Source organism: Vipera berus, assembly GCF_964194415.1.
Source record: "Vipera berus genome assembly, chromosome: 5".
NCBI classification, from domain to species: Eukaryota; Metazoa; Chordata; class Lepidosauria; order Squamata; family Viperidae; genus Vipera; species Vipera berus.
The window spans coordinates 611087-630222 of NC_138207.1; the positions used below are offsets into that span (position 1 = coordinate 611087).

At 47.6% G+C, this 19136-nt stretch overlaps 1 protein-coding gene across 1 annotated transcript; it reads right to left on the minus strand.

Annotated features, from left to right (window-relative positions):
- Positions 1-1031: 1031 nt before the first annotated feature.
- On the minus strand, positions 1032-7197 carry LOC308669320 (zonadhesin-like; the record flags this gene model as incomplete). The annotated part of the gene is made up of 6 exons (XM_081329956.1): positions 1032-1318; positions 2775-2919; positions 4595-4797; positions 5797-5973; positions 6381-6469; positions 7175-7197. The coding sequence occupies 6 exons, from the start codon at positions 7195-7197 to the stop codon at positions 1032-1034; spliced, it is 924 nt and encodes a 307-aa protein (XP_081186082.1).
- Positions 7198-19136: the final 11939 nt, after the last annotated feature.

Genomic DNA, 19136 nt, shown 5'->3' on the forward strand with positions numbered 1-19136 from the left:
CATCAGCCCAAAGTCAGTTTCCACCACCATGTAATTGCCAACATTCATCACGGTCACCGAGTTTCGTTGGGAGCGGCTTTCCACTGGTGTGTAGGCCCTCATCTTGTTCAGCTATGAAGGACGGTTATGAGTCAGCACCGGGATTGAAATAACAGGCACACACAGACAGGAAATCTTGCTTCTCTACTGGGAGAGCCACGGATCTACAGACAGTCCTTGACTTGCAACAGTTCGTTTAGAGACCGAAGTTACAACAGCACTGAAAAAAGTGACTTATGACCATTTTTCATACTTATAACCAGTGGTGGGATTCAGCCAGTAATAATTTTTTGTTGGCTTCAGCGAACCGGCTGATGCCTTATTCCTTTTTCGTAAGGCCTAGAACGGCCCACCAGAAGTGTGTGGACGCCACTTCCAGAAGTCTGGGCCTCAAAGGCCCAGGCCCAGAACGGACTTCCGGAAGCGACATCCATGCAGAGAACCGGTTGTTCAGGTATTTGAATCCCACCACTGCTTACAACCGTTGCAGCATCCCAAGGTCACATGATCAACATTCAGATGCTTGGCAACTGACTCACGTTTATGACAGTTGCCATGTCCCAGGGTCACATGATCCCCTTTTACGACCTTCTGACATGCAAAGTCAATGGGGAAGCCAGATTCACTTACTGACCATCTCACTAACTGCCGGGCTTCACTGAACAACGGTGGCAAGAAAGTCATAAAGTGGGGAAAAACTCACTTAGCAAATGTCTCAGTTAGCAACAGAAATAGTAGGCTGAATTGTGGTGGTCATAATTCAAGGTCTACCTGTGCTTGGCTCTTCCCAAAGGATTGGATAACCCTGCAAAATCCCTATAAACAAGTACAGACTTCAAACCAGCCATGGTTATCAATGGAGAACTAGTAAACTCCTAAACCAGGGGTGTCCAATCTTGGCCACTTGAAGACTTGTGGTCTTCAACTCCCAGAATTCCCCAGCCCCAGCCCTAAACTGAAGCTCAGTCAGAAGTAACGGGTCACTGACGAGCTTAGAAGATCCCAAACCACCCCACTCCCCTTCGTACCAGAATCTTCTTGTCTTTCTGGAGGGTGATCCGTAGGTCGTAGACATCCACATGGACCTCCCGGAGGTAGGTGGCCCCTCGTAAGCCCCTGTCTTCATTTTTCCCAGTGATGTTGAAGGGGGTGACAGTGCAGAGGCTCTTGGTGTCACAAGCAGTGACCAGGGTGTACAGGCAGGTACCCAGGAAAGTGTGCATCACTTTGTCAAAGGTGTAATAATGGGGATCACCCACCACGTGACACGAGGCTCGGCCTGCAAGACGCAAGGAGACTTTGGTAAGGGGGCACATTTTCATATTTTCTTGTTAATCAAATGGGAGCCAGCCGTGTGTGTAGCTATCAAAAAAAATCAACACAATCCTGGGCTGCATTAACACAGAGGGAGAGAATCAAGATGGCATGAAGTGTTAATATGACTTTATAACGCTTTGGTAGGACCACACTTGGAATACGGCATCCAGTTTTGGTTACCATGATATTAAAAAACATGTTGAGACTCTGGAAAGAGTGCAGAGAAGAGCAGCAAAGATGATTAGGAGACTGGAGACTAAAACATAGGAAGAACGGCTGCGGAACTCGGGTTTGGCTAGTCTAAAGAAAAGAAGAAACAGGAGCGATACGATAGCAGTTATTCCAGGATCTGAGGGGCTGCCACAAGGCAGAGGGAGTCAAGCTGTTCTCCAAAGTACCAGAAGGCAGGACAAGAAACAATGGATGGAAACTGACCAAAGAGAGAAGCAACCTGGAATTAAGGAGAAACTTCCTGACAGTGAGGACAATCAACCAGTGGAACAGAAGTTGCCTCCAGAAATCGTGGAGATTTTAAAGAAGAGACTAGACTGTCTGAAGCAGTAGGCGTGAGCCTAAATATACTCCAGAAGATGGTAGAGGACAGGGAGGCCTGGAGGAACGTTGTCCATGGGGTCGCGATGGGTCGGACACGACTTTGCAGCTAACAACAACAGACTGTCTGAGATGATATAGGTTCTCCTGCTTGAGCAGGGGGCTGGACTAGAAGACCTCCAAGGTCCCTTCCAGATTCTATTCTATTCTATTCTATTCTATTCTATTCTATTCTATTCTATTCTATTCTATTCTATTCTATTCTATTCTATTCTATTCTATTCTATTCTATTCTATTCTATTCTATTCTATTCTATTCTATTCTATTCTATTCTATTCTATTCTATTCTATTCTATTCTATTCTATTCTATTCTAGTGGGTTTCAACCTATTCTCTATAGCACTGGAGGAAGCCACTCAAGGAAAAAAGTGACCTAGAACTAAGAAGAAATTTCCTAACAGTGAGGACAATCAATCAGTGGAACGGCTTCCCTCCAGAGGTTGTGGGGGCTCCATCTCTGGAGGGCTTCAAGAAGAGATGGACATAATGGTATAGGACCTCCTGCTTGAGCAAGGGGTTGGACTAGAAGACCTTCAAGGCCCCTTCCAATTCAGTTGACTTTGTTATTCTGCTATTCAATTCATCTCTTTTCTTTTCCCCTCTCAATATACCAAGTCTGTCTGATGCGGTCAGGACTAAACCACATCTTTCTTTCCCCTTTCTAAGGAATTGCTTTGTTGTCTTAGGAGATCTCCTTGGTGCCCTTGAAATGCCGGGCATGCTGATTTTGCCAGCAGTTCTGTCAATTCTCCATCCTTCATGAAACCTATGCCAGTCTGGCACGCTGACCACCCACTGAACTTACCTTTGGTGTAGCAACCCAGCACTCCATCCTGAACAGCACAATTCTCCTGCACACCACATTTCCACGGTGTGCACGTGATATTATTGTTGCGCTCGCAGGTGCATCGGTTTTTGCAGGACTCATCAATGAACCAAGTCTCCCCCAGCTGTCGAGAAGAAGAGCAGAAAACCATAGGTTAGAAGGTCACAGAGATTTCTCCTGCAAAAAAATGGCCCTTCCTTCATCCCTTCCAGGATGCTGATGGCTGCAGCCCAGCCCCCCCCCTCCACCCTCCTATCTCTGCTGGCTTTCCTCCTCCTCCCCTGGATTCCCTCTTTGATCACCTGTGCCCTGGGTCCTGTGTCGCATATCGCATTTTTGAAGATTGGTTCTGAAAAGGCAGTTCTGTGCTTTAGCTTCCCCTCAAGCACAAAGCCCAGAAGCGGTTTCCAGGTAGAAACAACACTGCATTTTTTTCTTTAATCAAAGCAGTCAATTTAGCCATCTCTACTAACTGCATCAGCTTTTGCCATCCTTCGTCCGTTGTGGGAGTCAAAGCATGCTTCCGTTTTTGTGCGTAGAGCATTTTTGCTGCCGTCAGCACATGCTGTATAACAGGGGTCTTCAAACTTGGCCCTTTTATGACTTGTGGACTTCAATTCCCAGAATTCCTCAGCCAGCATGCCACTCTGGCTGAGGAATTCTGGGAGTTGAAGTCCACAAGTCATGAAAGGGCCAAGTTTGCAGACCCCTGCTGTATAACATCAAAATTCCACTCCCCCCCCCAGTTCTTTGGCTAATTAAGCCCAAAAGGAAAATCTCTACTGTATTAAAATGTGAATCCTACTCCAGTAGTTTTTTGCTTTGTCACAGGTCCACCATAAAGGATGAAAAGTTCCTTCCTTACATTTACACTTCCAAAATTTATCTGAAGTACCTTTATACATTTTTTGACAGTTTATCCGGTGCTGGATACCAATCGTACATCATTTTTTTTTAAAAAAAAAAAATTCTTTTAAATGATAAGAAAAGTGAAACTGTGATGTTGGGTTTTTCTGATTAAAGAGGTTCCTTGTTATAGAAATGGCTAGTATATATTATTGAGGATGTATGTATCTTATGTTATTCCATTGCACTTTACGCGCTTCCCTCTTCCCTATTTCCTTCCTTTTCCTGTTATTTTTATTTTTCTTTGCATTTTATAGTTTGATAAATATAAAAATGTGAATGTCAAATATTAATCAGTCAATCAGAATAGAGCTTGAGCAAAGGATTGGACTAGAAGATCTCCTGCATCTTCTGGTGGCGAGCAGTTCCCCTGGTGAATTGTCCTCACAGTCAGGAAGTTTCTCCTTAGTTCCAGGTTGCTTCTCTCCTGGATTAGTCTCCACCTGTCCTTATCCTGCCCTCAGGGGCTTTGGAGAATAGGGTGACCCCCTCCTCTTCTTTGGGGCAGCCCTTCAAACACTGGAAGACTGCTATCATGTCCCCCCCTAGTCCTTCTTTTCTCTGGACTGGCCATATCCAAATCCTGCAACCGTTCTTCGTGTGTTTTTCTCTCCAGGCCTTGGATCATCCTAGATGCTCTTCTTTGCGCTTTTCCCAAAGTCTCACCATCCTTTTTGTAACGTGGTGACCAACACTGGATGCCTCATTCCAGCTGTGGCCTTACTATGGTTGTATCGAGCAGTACTAATACTTCACCCGGTGTAAAGTATGGTATATATACAAACAGAGCACAGTCCCTTGGCTGAGAAGGTCTGCAGCACAGAAGCAGGCGCTGAGGAAGCCAGGCCGGATCGTGTCCTCCCAGCCTCCCACTGCGGAGGAGAAACACCCACCTGGTAGTAATTGTCCTGGTCATCCACACAGCCGCAGTCGCTCTCCGGGACACACGTGTCTCCGCTCAGGACGAACCCTTCGTTGCAGAAGCATCCTTCCACAGGGAGGGGGCTGCACTGGGGGAGCCCTCGGGGTTTAACGCAGCTGGAAGGGCAGGAAGTGCCACAGCTGCTGTAGTGGCTGTTGACAGAGCAGGAGACGGCTGGAAGGGAAAGAGACGTCGTCGTCGTGAGTCACGGGAGAGGTCTCTCTCACACCAACACAACCTTTCGCACAAATCCATCTCAACTCCAGTCCAGGTGGCCAAGTGGTTGAGGAGGGTCTAGAGAGGGGGCTGGAGAGGAGAAAGGAGGAGGAGGAGGAGGAGGAAGCATTTCCTAGAGGGAAATGGACAGCCAAGAGCAGCTTCATCCAGTCAGAGGGGATAAGAGGGGAGAGGCTGGGCCATTCAACATTACCGGGTGCCCCAAGACTCAGTGCTTCTCTTCCGCAGCTCACACGAAGCCACTGGGGAGATTGTCCCCCAGTTGAAAATGGGCTCAACTCATTGCTGGCACCTGGGGGCAAGGGCAGGGGCCATGTGCTAGAAGTCCTGCCCAGTCCCTGGGGGCTGCAGGGGTCCGGATGGAGACTCAGACTCAGCCCAGGCAAGTGGCTGCCACTTCAGAAGCCTCCCGATTCCAGGACAAGATCACGTTTGTGTCGGGGGCGGGGGGGATTGAGCCCTACAACTGGGTGGTGGTGGTGGTGGAGGGGCTTTTCTGCACTCAAAACTCCTGCTTGTTTTCCAAGCTTATCGCAGGGTATGAGGGAGAGGGGGAGGGAGGGAGGGAAGGAGGAAAGAAAGAAAGAGAGGAGATGAATGAAGGGAAGGAGGAAGGAAGGAAGGAAAGAAGCAAGGAAAGGACATGAAGGAAGGGAGGGAGGGAGGAAGGAAGGAGAGAAGGGAATGAGAAGAAGGAAGGAAGGAAGGAAGGAAGGAAGGAAGGAAGGAAGGAAGGAAGGAAGGAAGGGAGGGAGGGAGGGAGGGAGGGAGGGAGGGAGGGAGGAAGGAAGCAAGCTTGTTCTTTTGGCTGCCTTGCTCACAGCCCCCTGGGTGTCCAGATCTGGTCCTCTGGTTCTCCTGCGCTGGTCCCAGATCTCCTCGGACGCCCCCCTGCCAAGGGTCGCCACCCCTCCCATCCCCAAGCGCAGTACTTACGACAAAGGGTGGAGTTCCGCCATTCCACACACACCCCAGCATTGGAGCAGGAGGCAGCGTAGGCTTGCAGCCCGTGGCACACGGAGGTCTGCTGTCCTTGGGTGAGGCACACGTCATAAACGCAATTCTCCAGGAAACGGGTGGGGTCCACTGCAGCATGGCACTGCCTGAAGGGGCCTGTGCAAAAGAGGAGGGAGTCTCAGCATGGCCAGAGGCCCTCAGGGGTGTGTGGGGCGATCCCTTCTGCTGAACAGACAAACGCGGGTCCCAGGGGGCTCCTCTGGAGAAAGCTTGATGCTTGGCAAGCAGACATAGGGGGGGTCTTCCCAGTCAAAGACCCTCACATGCGCATCAGCCTGGACTCCTATCAAATTGGGGCTATCCCAAATTGCAAAGCTTCTGCCCCAGGCATTACCCATACGGACAAAGGACTTGCTTAGTGTGTTGCACTGGAAATAAAACACTTCTCTGCCCTCTACCTTACACGCCCAGCTTGCACTTTCGAGTGCAGTGTGAGCTCACAATCAGAGAGAAGCAGATCCACTTTGGAGCCATTCTGCCCCACCAGGGACAAAGAGCTTTACCTGTTGGATCTGCGATCAGGCGGCAAGCAGAATTCCTCCGAATTTCCTCCTCCAGCTTTGGGTCACATAATTCTGATGGGCCGGAACATCTGCCAAAGGCCAGAAGGGAAATATGGGCTCAGGGCAGTCCCATGAGGGTCTCCTCTGGCTTCCACCCATCCTTACTGGAAGGGAGGGACACTGAGTATGCCACACCCCCCCGATGAAAGATGATATGATGGGGAGCACCATTCAACACCTGGGGGGGCAGCTGAGTGAAGGTCCCTCAGCTGCAAATCTATTGGGCTTAAGGTTTGGGTGTGGGGTGAGGTTAGGAAGAAGGTGTGGGGCAGATGTTGCTTGTAAAATAATAAAGGCAGAGTGGTTTTCTTGCAGAGATTTCATGACCTAACTAGGGAACATCATCAGTGCTAGAAGGGAGAGGATTTTGTGAAGAGGAGGAGGAGGAGGAGGAGGAGAAGGACTGTGGGGTCCTTGATACTCTCTGAGCTGGCTGGCTTTCTTGCAAACGTTTCATGACCCAACTAGGGAACATCATCAGTGCTAGAAGGGAGGGGGGTTTGTGGAGAGGAGGAGGAGGAGGAGGAGGAGGAAGAAGATGATTGGGGGTCCTGGGTGCTCTCTGACCTTAGTGGTTTTCTTGCAGACATTTCATGACCCAGACTAGGTAAAATCCTCAGTGCAAACTCAGTGCAAACTCAGTGCATCATCATCATCATCATCATCATCATCATCATCATCATCATCATCATCATCGCCACCAAGCTCAGAGAGCATCAAGGACCCCTCAGCACTCTTCGAATATGAGAAGCACCATCTACGAGGAAGGCGCTTGTAGCTCACCGGGGGTCTTTGTGCCATTCCCTCCACAAAATGTGCCTCAGTGTGATGGAACATAGTCTGGATTCCCAGGAGGGAGGCAGGGAGGGGCTGCATTCCAGAGGAGCAAAGACAGCTCAGTTCAGAGAGTTTGTGTGAGAGAAAGAGGGTGAAGACGGCTCCTCCCTAACAGTTCCCAGAGTCTTCGCTTTATATGGGTGGTAGCCTGCTTTAGTTTGGCAAGATTCTGTCTGTGGGTGAGGAGTGCTAAAGAAATATGCTTGGAAGAACCACAACGTGTCTTTCTTGATTTTTGGAGCCTGACCCTCAGCTAAGTGTACGCCAGCAGAACATACATGCTACTGTTGTCTGGGACAAGCCAACTGTTTCCGAGGAGAGTTGAGTCTCCTGCAGGTAGTCCATCCGGCTTTAGATTGTCATCTCCTGGATTCCCATTGAAATTACCTTTAAGGGGTGGGAAAGAGAGAAAAAAATTATCTCTGGGCCCACATTTCTTTATCTGATCAACATTTAATAGTCTGTTTGAAAGGGATGACCCCCACCCTCACCCAGTCAGCAAAGAGCTGCAGGACCAGAAACCAAAACTCATCAAGGAGAGAAGCAACCTAGAACTCAGCAGAAATCTCCTGACAGTGAGAATAATGAACCCTTGGGACGAGTTGCCCCCAGACGTTGTGCGTGCTCCACAACTGGAGGTTTTTAAGAAGAGATTGGAAAGTCGTTTCTCTGAAATGGCATAGGGTCTCCTGCGTGAGCAGATGGTTGGACTAGAAGACCTCCAAGCCCCATTCCAACTCTATTATTCTGTTATCCTGACCACCAATCTTTGCTCCTGCTGCTCCATAGAGGCGATTCTCAGTCTTCCAGATCCTGGTTGTCCCAAAGGTGCTTTTTCAAGAAGCAACTGGACTTTCTGGCTCTGACATTTCACTTCTCCTCCAAGAAGCTTCTTCAGCTCTGACTGGATGGCGAGGGAATGGGAGGATTTACACACCTTGCAGAATTTATACTCCTTCCCTTCCCCACCATCCAGTCAGAGCTGAAGAAGCTTCTTGGGTGAGAAGCGAAACGCCTTCAAAGATAAACAAAGAAAGTCCGGCTGCCTCTTGAAAAAGCACCTGTGGGTCTTTGCTGATTCCCTCTCCTATCATCCTTCAAAAGTTGCCCAGGGGAAGGTCCCACGTCTCACCACACAGCCCGCAGAGCAGTCCCTGGTATTTGGGTGGCACGGCCACTTCCACATACTGGTTCCCATCAAAGCGGACGCTCAGGCCAAAGTCTGTTTTCAGGATCACGTAGCTGCCACTCAACCGCACCACAATCTTGTTGCCTCCGATATATAGTGGCAGGTTCTTCCGAGTGCCGTTAACCTGGGGGAAGATTTCCAAGAAGTGTCGTATCCTGTCACCCTCAACAAGGAAAGCCAAGGAAACATTCCTGTTGCTTTCCTCCGCGTGGGAACGAGTGCGGAAGAAGGCTGCACGGGGCCTGGCTCCCTGCCCTAAAAGCCAGGGGGCCCTTCCAGGACATGGCTGGTTATTTCCTACCCCCTGTGCCCCCCCTCCCCCCATGCTCAGGCCAGCTCCAAGAAAGCACAGGCTCTGGAGAACTTGATGGAGATTATTTTGTCAGCATTATTTTCTAAGGATTAGTTAGGCCAGGGGTAGGAAAACTTGGCTCTTTGATGACTCGTGGACTTCAGCTCCCAGAATTCCTGAGCCAGCTTGGCTCAGCTTGGAAAACTCTCCCTTTCCCCTCAGCATGGCTGGCTCAGGAATTCTGGGAGTTGAAGTCCACCAGTCATAAAAGAGCCAAGTTTGTCTACCCCTGAGTTAGGCCAAAGAACTTTCTTTGTTCTTCCTCGCAAGCTGAACAGTAGGTACTCTGTGCCTCTCTGTGGGAGGAAGGTTAAAGACTGCCTTGCTTTACGTAGGCGCCTTACAAAAGACATGCAAGTATAGCCCTCAACTTACGACCACAACAGAGTTCAAAATTTCTCTTGCTAAGTGAGATGGTTTTAAAGAGTTTTTCCACATTTTACGGCCTTTCTTGCCACAGTTAAGGAATCGCTGCAGTTGTTAAATTAGTGACACGGTTGGTTAGTGAATCTGGCTCCCCCCCCATTGATTTTGCTTGTCAGAAGGTCGCCAAAGGGGATAATATGACCCCAGGACACTGCGACCGTCATAAATGTGAGTCAGTTGTCAAGCATTTGAGTTTTGATCATGTGACCCTGGGGATGCTGCAGTGGTCGTAAGTGTGAAAAACAGTCATATGTCAGTTTTTCAGTGCTGTCACTAGGTGAATGGCTGTAAGACAAGGACTATATAAAATGAAAACACATAGCACCTGAGCTTAAAAACAACCATTCTCCCCTCTTCTAGCACTGGTGATGTTCCCTAGTTGGTCATGAAACATCTGCATGAAAAGAAGAAAGCTCAGAGAGCACCAAGGACCCCACAGTCTTCCTCCTCCTCCTCCTCCTCCTCCTCCTCCTCCTCCTCCTCCTCCTCCTCCTCCTCCTCCTTCTCCTCCTCTTCACAAACCCTACTCCCTTCTAGCACTAATGATGTTCCCTAGATGGGTCAAGAAAGGTCTGCAATAAAACAATCAAGCTCAGAGCACCTCTGAGGACCTCACAGTCCTCCTCCTCCTCCTCCTCCTCCTCCTCCTCCCACTCTCTGCATACCCCACTCCCTTCTAACACTGGTGATGTCCAATAGTTGGTCATGAAACATCTGCATGAAAACAACCAAGCTCAGAGAGCACCAAGGACCCCACAGTCCTCCTCCTCCTCCTCCTCCTCCTGCTCCTCCTCCTCTCCACAAACCCCATCCCCTTCTATCACTGATGACGTTCCCTAGTTGAGCCACGGAACATCAGCAAGAACCAAGTTCAGAATGCACCAGGGAACCCTCCTACATACGACTATCATTTTCTCCTCCTTTCCTGAAACGTAGAAATATGAACGCATCCCTTTGCCTCTATGAGTCCCTCTCATTATTTTCTGGAAGGAATTTCTCCAGAGCTCTACTGAGCAAATAATTACTACAGTCAGGCTTAATTATTGGTTCTGGGGTCCTGCGTTTGCTGCCCTCAGAAGGTGGGCTTCCTTACATTAACTTTCCTGTTCTTCAGCAAGGACACCTGGTTTCCGTACACAGCCACATGGACTGAGTTGACATAAGACACAGCCAGATTGGAGCCCCGGTGCTCATTGGTGGTGGACACGTCAAAGACCTCCAGATCACTGGAATTGCTGCAGACTTTGGCCAAGGTGTAGGTACAGTTGCCCATGAAGTGGTGGACACGGCCGTCAAAGGTGGTATAATGGGGGTCTCCTGAGGCAGTGCAGACAGATGGGACTGGAGGGGGGGGAACAAAAAAAAGTATGAATTGGTCCCAAAGCTGCCTGGTCAGCCAAGTTCCCACAAGCCAAATGTCTCTGGAGATTCCCGGTCATCCAGGACATAATTGTCCCAAAAGTGTTTCAAAAGGTAACTAGACTTTCTTGGTTTATTCCTTAAAAACAGATGGAAATTAATCAAGGAGAGAAGCAACCTGGAATTAGGGAGAAACCAAGAAACCTAGAACTAAGGAGGAATTTCCTAACAATGAGAACCATCAACGGATGGAACGGGTTCCCTTCAGAACCCGTAGGTGCTTCATCACTGGAGGCTTTTAAGAAGAGACTGGACAGCCATTGGTCTGAAAGGGTATAGGGTCTCCTGCTTGAGCAGGTAGTTGGACTAGATGACCTCCGAGGTCTCTTCCAACTCATTATTCTGTTATTCTAGGCATCTTTCAATTCAGGCCTGAGGCAACTTTCTAAGAGACCCACTTCAACACACTTAGAAGAGCAAGGGTTGGTGAGCAGACAGAATAAAACCATACATGCATGTGGTTTTCCCATGCCTGATGATTGTATTTGTGTTGTTTCTTAACCTTTATTCTAAATTTTTAATTGTTGTTAGCCCCCCCCCCCAAGTCACAAATTTGTGATCGGCAGCTATCTGCTTCCTGCCTCATCATTTCCTGCAGCTGGATTGAGGCCGCAGCTTTCCTCAAAAATTGATGCCAAGAGAAATTTGACAGCAAACATTACCTATGACTGGAGTCTTCACAGTAGTAGAGGTTGAATCTGGTGGACCAAGAAAAGAAGCCAAGTTATAATCAATCCACATAATATCATTCATCATATTCACAGAGGGAGGGAGTATGTTCATAGCAAGAGAGCATCATGGATTGAGGAACAACCTCTACACCCCTCACCCCACCTAGTTGAGCCAAGCTTAGAAAAAAGGTGGTCTCCTGGGGACCTTGCCTGCCTCAAGGAACCACGTGACCTTCAGTGGGATCATGTGCCATCCCAAAGAAAAACCAGAGAGGTAGGAAAGAACATGTTGCTTCCTGACTGGCCTTCTGGAGAGGGCCAGTGTTACCTGGGGCAGGTGTCTGAAGCAGGGATTGATTTTGGTGGACAAAGACATGGGACCAGGTGATGTTGTCGTTCATCCCCTCAGCACAGGGAGAGGGTGATCATAGCAAAGGGGCAACATGGAATGAAGAACACCTTATCCACCCCTAAACTCTTCCCATTTGCCCCATAACTGCGAAAAAGGTGATTTCCTGGAGACATGGACTTCCCCAAGAAACCACCCCCAAAGACGGGTGTCCTGGGAACATTGTCTTTCTGAAAGACTCAAACGACTTTCAGGATATTTGACAAGTCCAGTTTCAAAGGACAGCTGTGGCAGTAGACACCAGGCACATGTTACATCCTGCCCAGTCTTTTCCTTCTGGAGCGGATGTAACTATGGCTATCCCGGAAGCATTGTAGGCAAGAAAAATTTGAGAGTTAGTGCTACCTGAGACAGTCGGATCTACAGGAGATGTTGGTTCTGGTAGATAAAGAAAGAAAACTAAATTTAGGATCAGCCCTCCTTTTATCATCCATCCCCTCAGCAGAGCAGAATGTGGTTTATTAGCAACACAGTAACATGGGCTGCAGAAAACCTTATCTAACCCTAACCCCGATTTTATTTGGGGTGCCACTAGAGAAAAGGTGATCTCCTGAAGGAATGGTTTTCCTCAAAGAGTCACAGGACCTTCAGCGTATTTTGCAAGGGCTATAGGGGTAGACACCAGGAAGTAAAAATGATGTTGCTTTCTGCCTGGTCTTCTCCTGAGCACCCACATTACCTGGGACAGTTGGCTGTGTGGGAGAAGGTGTTGGTTCTGTTGGAGAAAGAAAAGAAGCCAAGTTAGGATCAACCCTCCAATTGTCCTTCATCCTTTAGTAGAAGGGGAATAATGTGTTCTTAGCAATGGAACAACAAGGGTTGGGGAACATCCCATTGGCTTCAAATCTCCACCTACTACGCCCATTACTGTGAAGCTGGGTGCTTTCATGAACATCTTTCAAGCATTCCAGAGAACACCCATAGTGGTAGACACCAGGCAAGAAAGAATATTTATTATTATTATTTATTTATTAATTTAATTTATATACCGCCCTTCTCCCGAGGGACTCAGGGCAGTGAACAGGGCAATACATAAAAACTAGATACAAAAATTAAAAATTATTAAAAAGTAATTAAACAATGCCCATAATAAATTAATACAGATTAAAAATTGAAGTCCATTTATAAAAATCCCACCCCGTCCCATCAGGCCAGGCCAGCTTGTTTAAAGAGATGGGTTTTAAGATCGCGCCGGAAGGAGCGGAGATCGGGCGCCATCCGGAGCTCGACCGGAAGATGGTTCCATAAATCCGGTGCACCCACAGAGAACGCCCTCCCCCTGGGGGCCACCAGTCGGCATTCTTTGACCGGTGGCACCCTGAGGAGGCCCTCTCTGTGGGAGCGTACTGGGCGGAGGGAAGTTGACGCCGGCTGCAGGTGCTCCCCAAGGTATTCCAGACCCATGCCATGTAGGGCTTTGTAGGTCATTACTAACACCTTGAACCTCACTCGGAAGACAACTGGAAGCCAATGCAGCTCGCGGAGCAAAGGTGTGACATGGGAGTATCGGGAAACTCCCAATAAAACTCTCGCGGCTGCATTCTGTACCAGTTGGAGCTTCCGAGTGGTCTTCAAGGGTAGCCCCATGTAGAGAGCGTTGCAGTAGTCAAGACGAGAGGTCACGAGCGCATGAGTGACCGTACGTAAGGCATCTCGGTCTAGATAGGGCCGTAACTGGCGCACCAGGCGAACCTGGGCGAAGGCCCCCCTAGTCAGGCATTGTTGAGAGTTTGGAAGAAGTATAGACATAAGTTAGATTGTAAGATACCATTGTGGGCAATCCCAAAACACGCAATAGAAAATATAAATGTTGGTTTTAAACATGATGTGACTACGTATAAGGAGATTTTAAGTCTGGAAAGAAATGTCTGGTGTCTGAAACAGTACAACCTCTTGCGAGATGAGAAGATTGTTCAAACTTGGTTTCAATATATTCAGCTACGGGCCAGGTGGAAAGAAGATCAGAAAACTGGTTTTACAATGACTGATGAAAATCTGATAAAGCAAATTAGAAATCAGGGTCCAGCACATATCAAACGGATATATCTTGCATTGATAGAAATTGACTCAGAAACAGAACTTGTTAAAGATTGTATGATAAAATGGGCCCAAAACATCCAAGAAGTTATTACAATGGACACGTGGGAAAAGATCTGGGTGAGGAACGTAAAATTTACACAAGCTCAAAATTTAAGAGAGAACTTTTATAAAATGTTTTATAGATGGCATTTAGATCCTAAAAAGCTTGCAAGTATGTATCCGAATTATCAGCCCAAATGTTGGAGGTGTGGTGACGAAGATGCAACATATTTTCACATATGGTGGACTTGTAAAAAGGTTAAGGCTTTTTGGATAAAAATTTGGTGGAATATGCAGAAGATTTTCAAGCAAAGGATAAAGTTTTGTCCGCAACTTTTTTTGTTGGGTATAATTACAGATGTTACGGTTGTGGACACTAAGTTGATGTTGAACCTAATTACAGCAGCAAGACTTTTAATAGGTCAATATTGGAAGAAGGAGGAACTGCCGACTATAAAAGAATGGACTTTAAAGATTTCTGACCTGGCAGAGATGGCAAAGATCTCGGCTTATTTGAAAGATCACTCGCAAGAACGTTATATTATGGAGTGGAGAAAATGGATTGAATATATCCAGAACAAATATGGGACTAAAAAGTTTCATGTAGCATTTGAATAAGTCTTCCTTTCTTTTTTCTTTTTTTTATTATTTATATTTAATATTAATAGTGCTTGTAGTTATCCTATATGAGCTAGAGAGCGATAGATTTTAGAGTTTATTGTTGTTAGCATATGGATGTTCATGATGTTTTTTTGTTTTTATACCTTGTACTTAGCTCTGGGAAGTCGGGGGGGGGGGAGGGGGGAGGGGTAGGGAGGGATGGGTAGGGGAGGGGGAGGGGGGATTGTTAAAGATAAAATGTATGTTAAAACTTTTCAATAAAAAAAAAGAAAAATTTGAGAGTTAGTGCTACCTGAGACAGTCGGATCTACAGGAGATGTTGGTTCTGGTAGATAAAGAAAGAAAACTAAAGTTAGGATCAGCCCTCCTTTTATCATCCATCCCCTCAGCAGAGCAAGAATGTGGTTTATTAGCAACACAGTAACATGGGCTGCAGAAAACCTTATCTAACCCTAACCCCGATTTTATTTGGGGTGCCACTAGAGAAAAGGTGATCTCCTGAAGGAATGGTTTTCCTCAAAGAGTCACAGGACCTTCAGCGTATTTTGCAAGGGCTATAGGGGTAGACACCAGGAAGTAAAAATGATGTTGCTTTCTGCCTGGTCTTCTCCTGAGCACCCACATTACCTGGGACAGTTGGCTGTGTGGGAGAAGGTGTTGGTTCTGTTGGAGAAAGAAAAGAAGCCAAGTTAGGATCAACCCTCCAATTGTCCTTCATCCTTTAGTAGAAGGGGAATAATGTGTTCTTAGCAATGGAACAACAAGGGTTGGGGAACATCCCATTGGCTTCAAATCTCCACCTACTACGCCCATTACTGTGAAGCTGGGTGCTTTCATGAACATCTTTCAAGCATTCCAGAGAACACCCATAGTGGTAGACACCAGGCAAGAAAGAATATTTATTATTATTATTTATTTATTAATTTAATTTATATACCGCCCTTCTCCCGAGGGACTCAGGGCGGTGAACAGGGCAATACATAAAAACTAGATACAAAAATTAAAAATTATTAAAAAGTAATTAAACAATGCCCATAATAAATTAATACAGATTAAAAATTGAAGTCCATTTATAAAAATCCCACCCCGTCCCATCAGGCCAGGCCAGCTTGTTTAAAGAGATGGGTTTTAAGATCGCGCCGGAAGGAGCGGAGATCGGGCGCCATCCGGAGCTCGACCGGAAGATGGTTCCATAAATCCGGTGCACCCACAGAGAACGCCCTCCCCCTGGGGGCCACCAGTCGGCATTCTTTGACCAGTGGCACCCTGAGGAGGCCCTCTCTGTGGGAGCGTACTGGGCGGAGGGAAGTTGACGCCGGCTGCAGGTGCTCCCCAAGGTATTCCAGACCCATGCCATGTAGGGCTTTGTAGGTCATTACTAACACCTTGAACCTCACTCGGAAGACAACTGGAAGCCAATGCAGCTCGCGGAGCAAAGGTGTGACATGGGATTATCGGGAAACTCCCAATAAAACTCTCGCGGCTGCATTCTGTACCAGTTGGAGCTTCCGAGTGGTCTTCAAGGGTAGCCCCATGTAGAGAGCGTTGCAGTAGTCAAGACGAGAGGTCACGAGCGCATGAGTGACCGTACGTAAGGCATCTCGGTCTAGATAGGGCCGCAACTGGCGCACCAGGCGAACCTGGGCGAAGGCCCCCCTAGTCACAGCTACTATATGGTCTTCTAGGGAGAGCTGTGAATCTAGGAGGACTCCCAAGTTGCGAGCCCTATCTACAGGAGGTAATAACTCACCCCCCATAGTGAGGGGTGGGATATCCTGAATATCCCGAGATGCCGGTATGCACAGCCACTCCGTCTTGTCAGGGTTGAGTCGAAGCCTGTTCCTCCCCATCCAGACCCGGACCGCCTCCAGGCATCGGGACATCACGTCGAGGGCATCACTGGGGTGGTTTGGGGTCGAAATGAAAAGTTGGGTATCATCAGCATACTGATGATACCCAACTCCAAAACCATGAATGATCTCACCCAGCGGTTTCATGTAGATGTTGAACAGGAGAGGCGAGAGGACCGACCCCTGAGGGACTCCACAAACGAGAGGAGACCTGCCTGGTCTTCCCAAGAGGATGTGCCTTACCTGAGACACTTGGCTGTACGGGAGAAGGTGTTGGTTCTGTTGGAGAAAGAAAAGAAGTCAAGTTAGGATCAACTCTCCTATTGTCATTCGTCCCCTCAGTCAAAGGAGAATGTGAGGTCTTAGCAAGGGAGCAACAAGGGATGAGGAACATCTTGTCCACCATTAATGTCCACCTATTTTGCTGTTCATGCTAGTGTTCCGGTGGCACCCAGTGGGTTACAGAGTCGGAACTTTTGGATTGGAGAAGAGGTCTTCTGTCCTGCTTTACAAGATGAACAAGAAAGAACCTGTCTCTCCTTGAATATTAGTGATAAATGGAACATCCTATTGGCTTCCAATCTCCACCTACTACGCCCATCACTGTGAAGCTGGGTGCTTTCATGAACATCTTTCAAGCATTGTCATTAAAATAAATTTGAGGGGCAAAATTACCTGAGGTGCTGGGCTCCGGGGTTGTAGCTGTTGGTTCTGGTAAAAAAAGAGAGTTCAAATTATGATCAATACTCCTGTTGTCATTCACCACTTTGGCTGAGAGAGGCTACATAGGAGGAGAAAACCTTACACAACCACAGCTTGAAATCCTGAATGATTGTGAAACCCTGCTAAAAGAGGGGAAGGGCACTGCAGGAACGTGATTGGGTGAAAGATTCGAGGGGACAATTGGAGAATGGACCTACTTTGGTTCACCTGAGATTCACATGAGGTGGGAGAGTTCAGACTGACAGTGGAATCTACAGGGATGGTAAATATCCATGTCAAAAATGTGAATATTCATTTTTTATTTCCTCTGAGTTGTCTTTCACATAGACACAGAAACACTGACCCACAGTGTAGAAAATTGGAAGGGAAAGCCAAGCCATTGTATTGCCGTTCCATGTGTGCAGTCAGGAACACATAATCCTTATCTGTGTTTGTCTAGTACAATTCATTGCGCAGAGGTGGAAGGACAACTACTGCCTGTTAGAAGGGGAGGAAACTCAATCTGACAAAATGTTTGACCTCTCCAGCCTTACAATTCCACACGATACGCAAGGAGGACCTTGACAAGGACTAAGGAATTGACAAGTAAAACACCAGGAAGGAGCCACTGCTAGCTCTGCTTTGTTCCAAGCAGAATGTAGGAGAAAGGAAAGGAGTCTCCCAAATGCTCACCTGTGCCGGAGGTGATGCACGCTGGTGAGAAAGGGATCTAGGCACAGGTGATGTGCCCTCACTGACATCTGATTGTTTGCCCCTATTGACACATTCAGGCTAGCTGGAAGACACTCAGGTCCCACCCCAGCTCTACTCACCACAAACTGTATCCTTCTTCCAGTCCCCGAGGTCTGCCCCGTTCACTTCACACGCGGCGGCATACGCTTCCAGACTATTGCACAACTGCTCTTTGTCTCCCCCGGTAGCACACTGGTCATACACGCAGCTTTCGAAGTACAGCTGAGGAGGGATGCTGCCATGGCACTCGGTAAAAGGCCCGTTGGAGGACAGAATGACTTTGCACAAATCTTCAAAAGTTGCCTCTTGCACAGGGTCACAGGGGGTTGGAACTACTGGTGAACAGCTAGAGACAGAAAAAAGGCTGACAGTGAAGCATCTTTTATTTGGATGCAGAAAGAGAAATGTATGTGATAGCTTTTCCCTCAGTTAGCCCATTCATTCTGCAACTATGTTTAATGTTTTTAAATTGTGATTTAATTTTTGTGGCTAGACTTAATTTAATTTATTTTAATTTTATATTGGATTGTTTTTAAATTTTGCCTTGTAAACCGCCCTGAGTCCTTTGGGAATAGGGCGGTATATAAACCGAATAAATAGATAAATAAATAAATAAATAAATAAATAAATAAATAAATAAATAAATAAACAAACAAACTAGGAGGGCACAAGTGCTGAAGAATTTAAATGAGGAACGATCTGTGTGCTGCCACCACGTGGCTGTGTGGAGAAATCACAATGTGGGCAGTCAGACCCTCTGTTGTGACTCAGGGCCAGCCTGTGGGTCCGACAGCCGGGTCCGATGTATCGGAGGACTCAGATGTGGGGGAGGAGGGAAACGAACCGGCTGATGATGATTTGGAGGCTTTGCAGAGTCCTCAGCCGGGGACCTCTTCTCAGCTGTGTGAGCCCGAGAGTGCGGAGGATGATGACCCACAGCTGGCCCTGTTCAAGGACGCCCGACGCAGGAGGCAGACGAGCAGGGACAAACAAAGAAAGACTATGGGACTCCTCGGGAGGAGGCACAGGGAGACCACGCCCTGAGCTCTCTATAAAAGAAGTGTTTGGGGAGGGGCTGGTTGCTGAAAGCAACTTTTCCGCGTGAGAAGACAAGCTCTTGTGTTTTTGTTAACTGCGTAATTAAATCTTGGCAGAAGCCTTTTAGCCTTGGACGCTTTCCAGACTCTTCTTTTAATTAGGGGTTGCGAGAAGAGGGCTGGTTCAGAACAGTTTGCTTTCAGCCACCCACCCCTTAATACTACGATGGAGCAGCTTCTTGCCGAGAATGCCCAGCTCAACCAGCAACTCACCTTGCTGGCCACTCAGGTGGCACAACTGCAGGCTCAGGTACATGCTGCCCCCCCACCCAGGAGGAAATGTCAGATAGC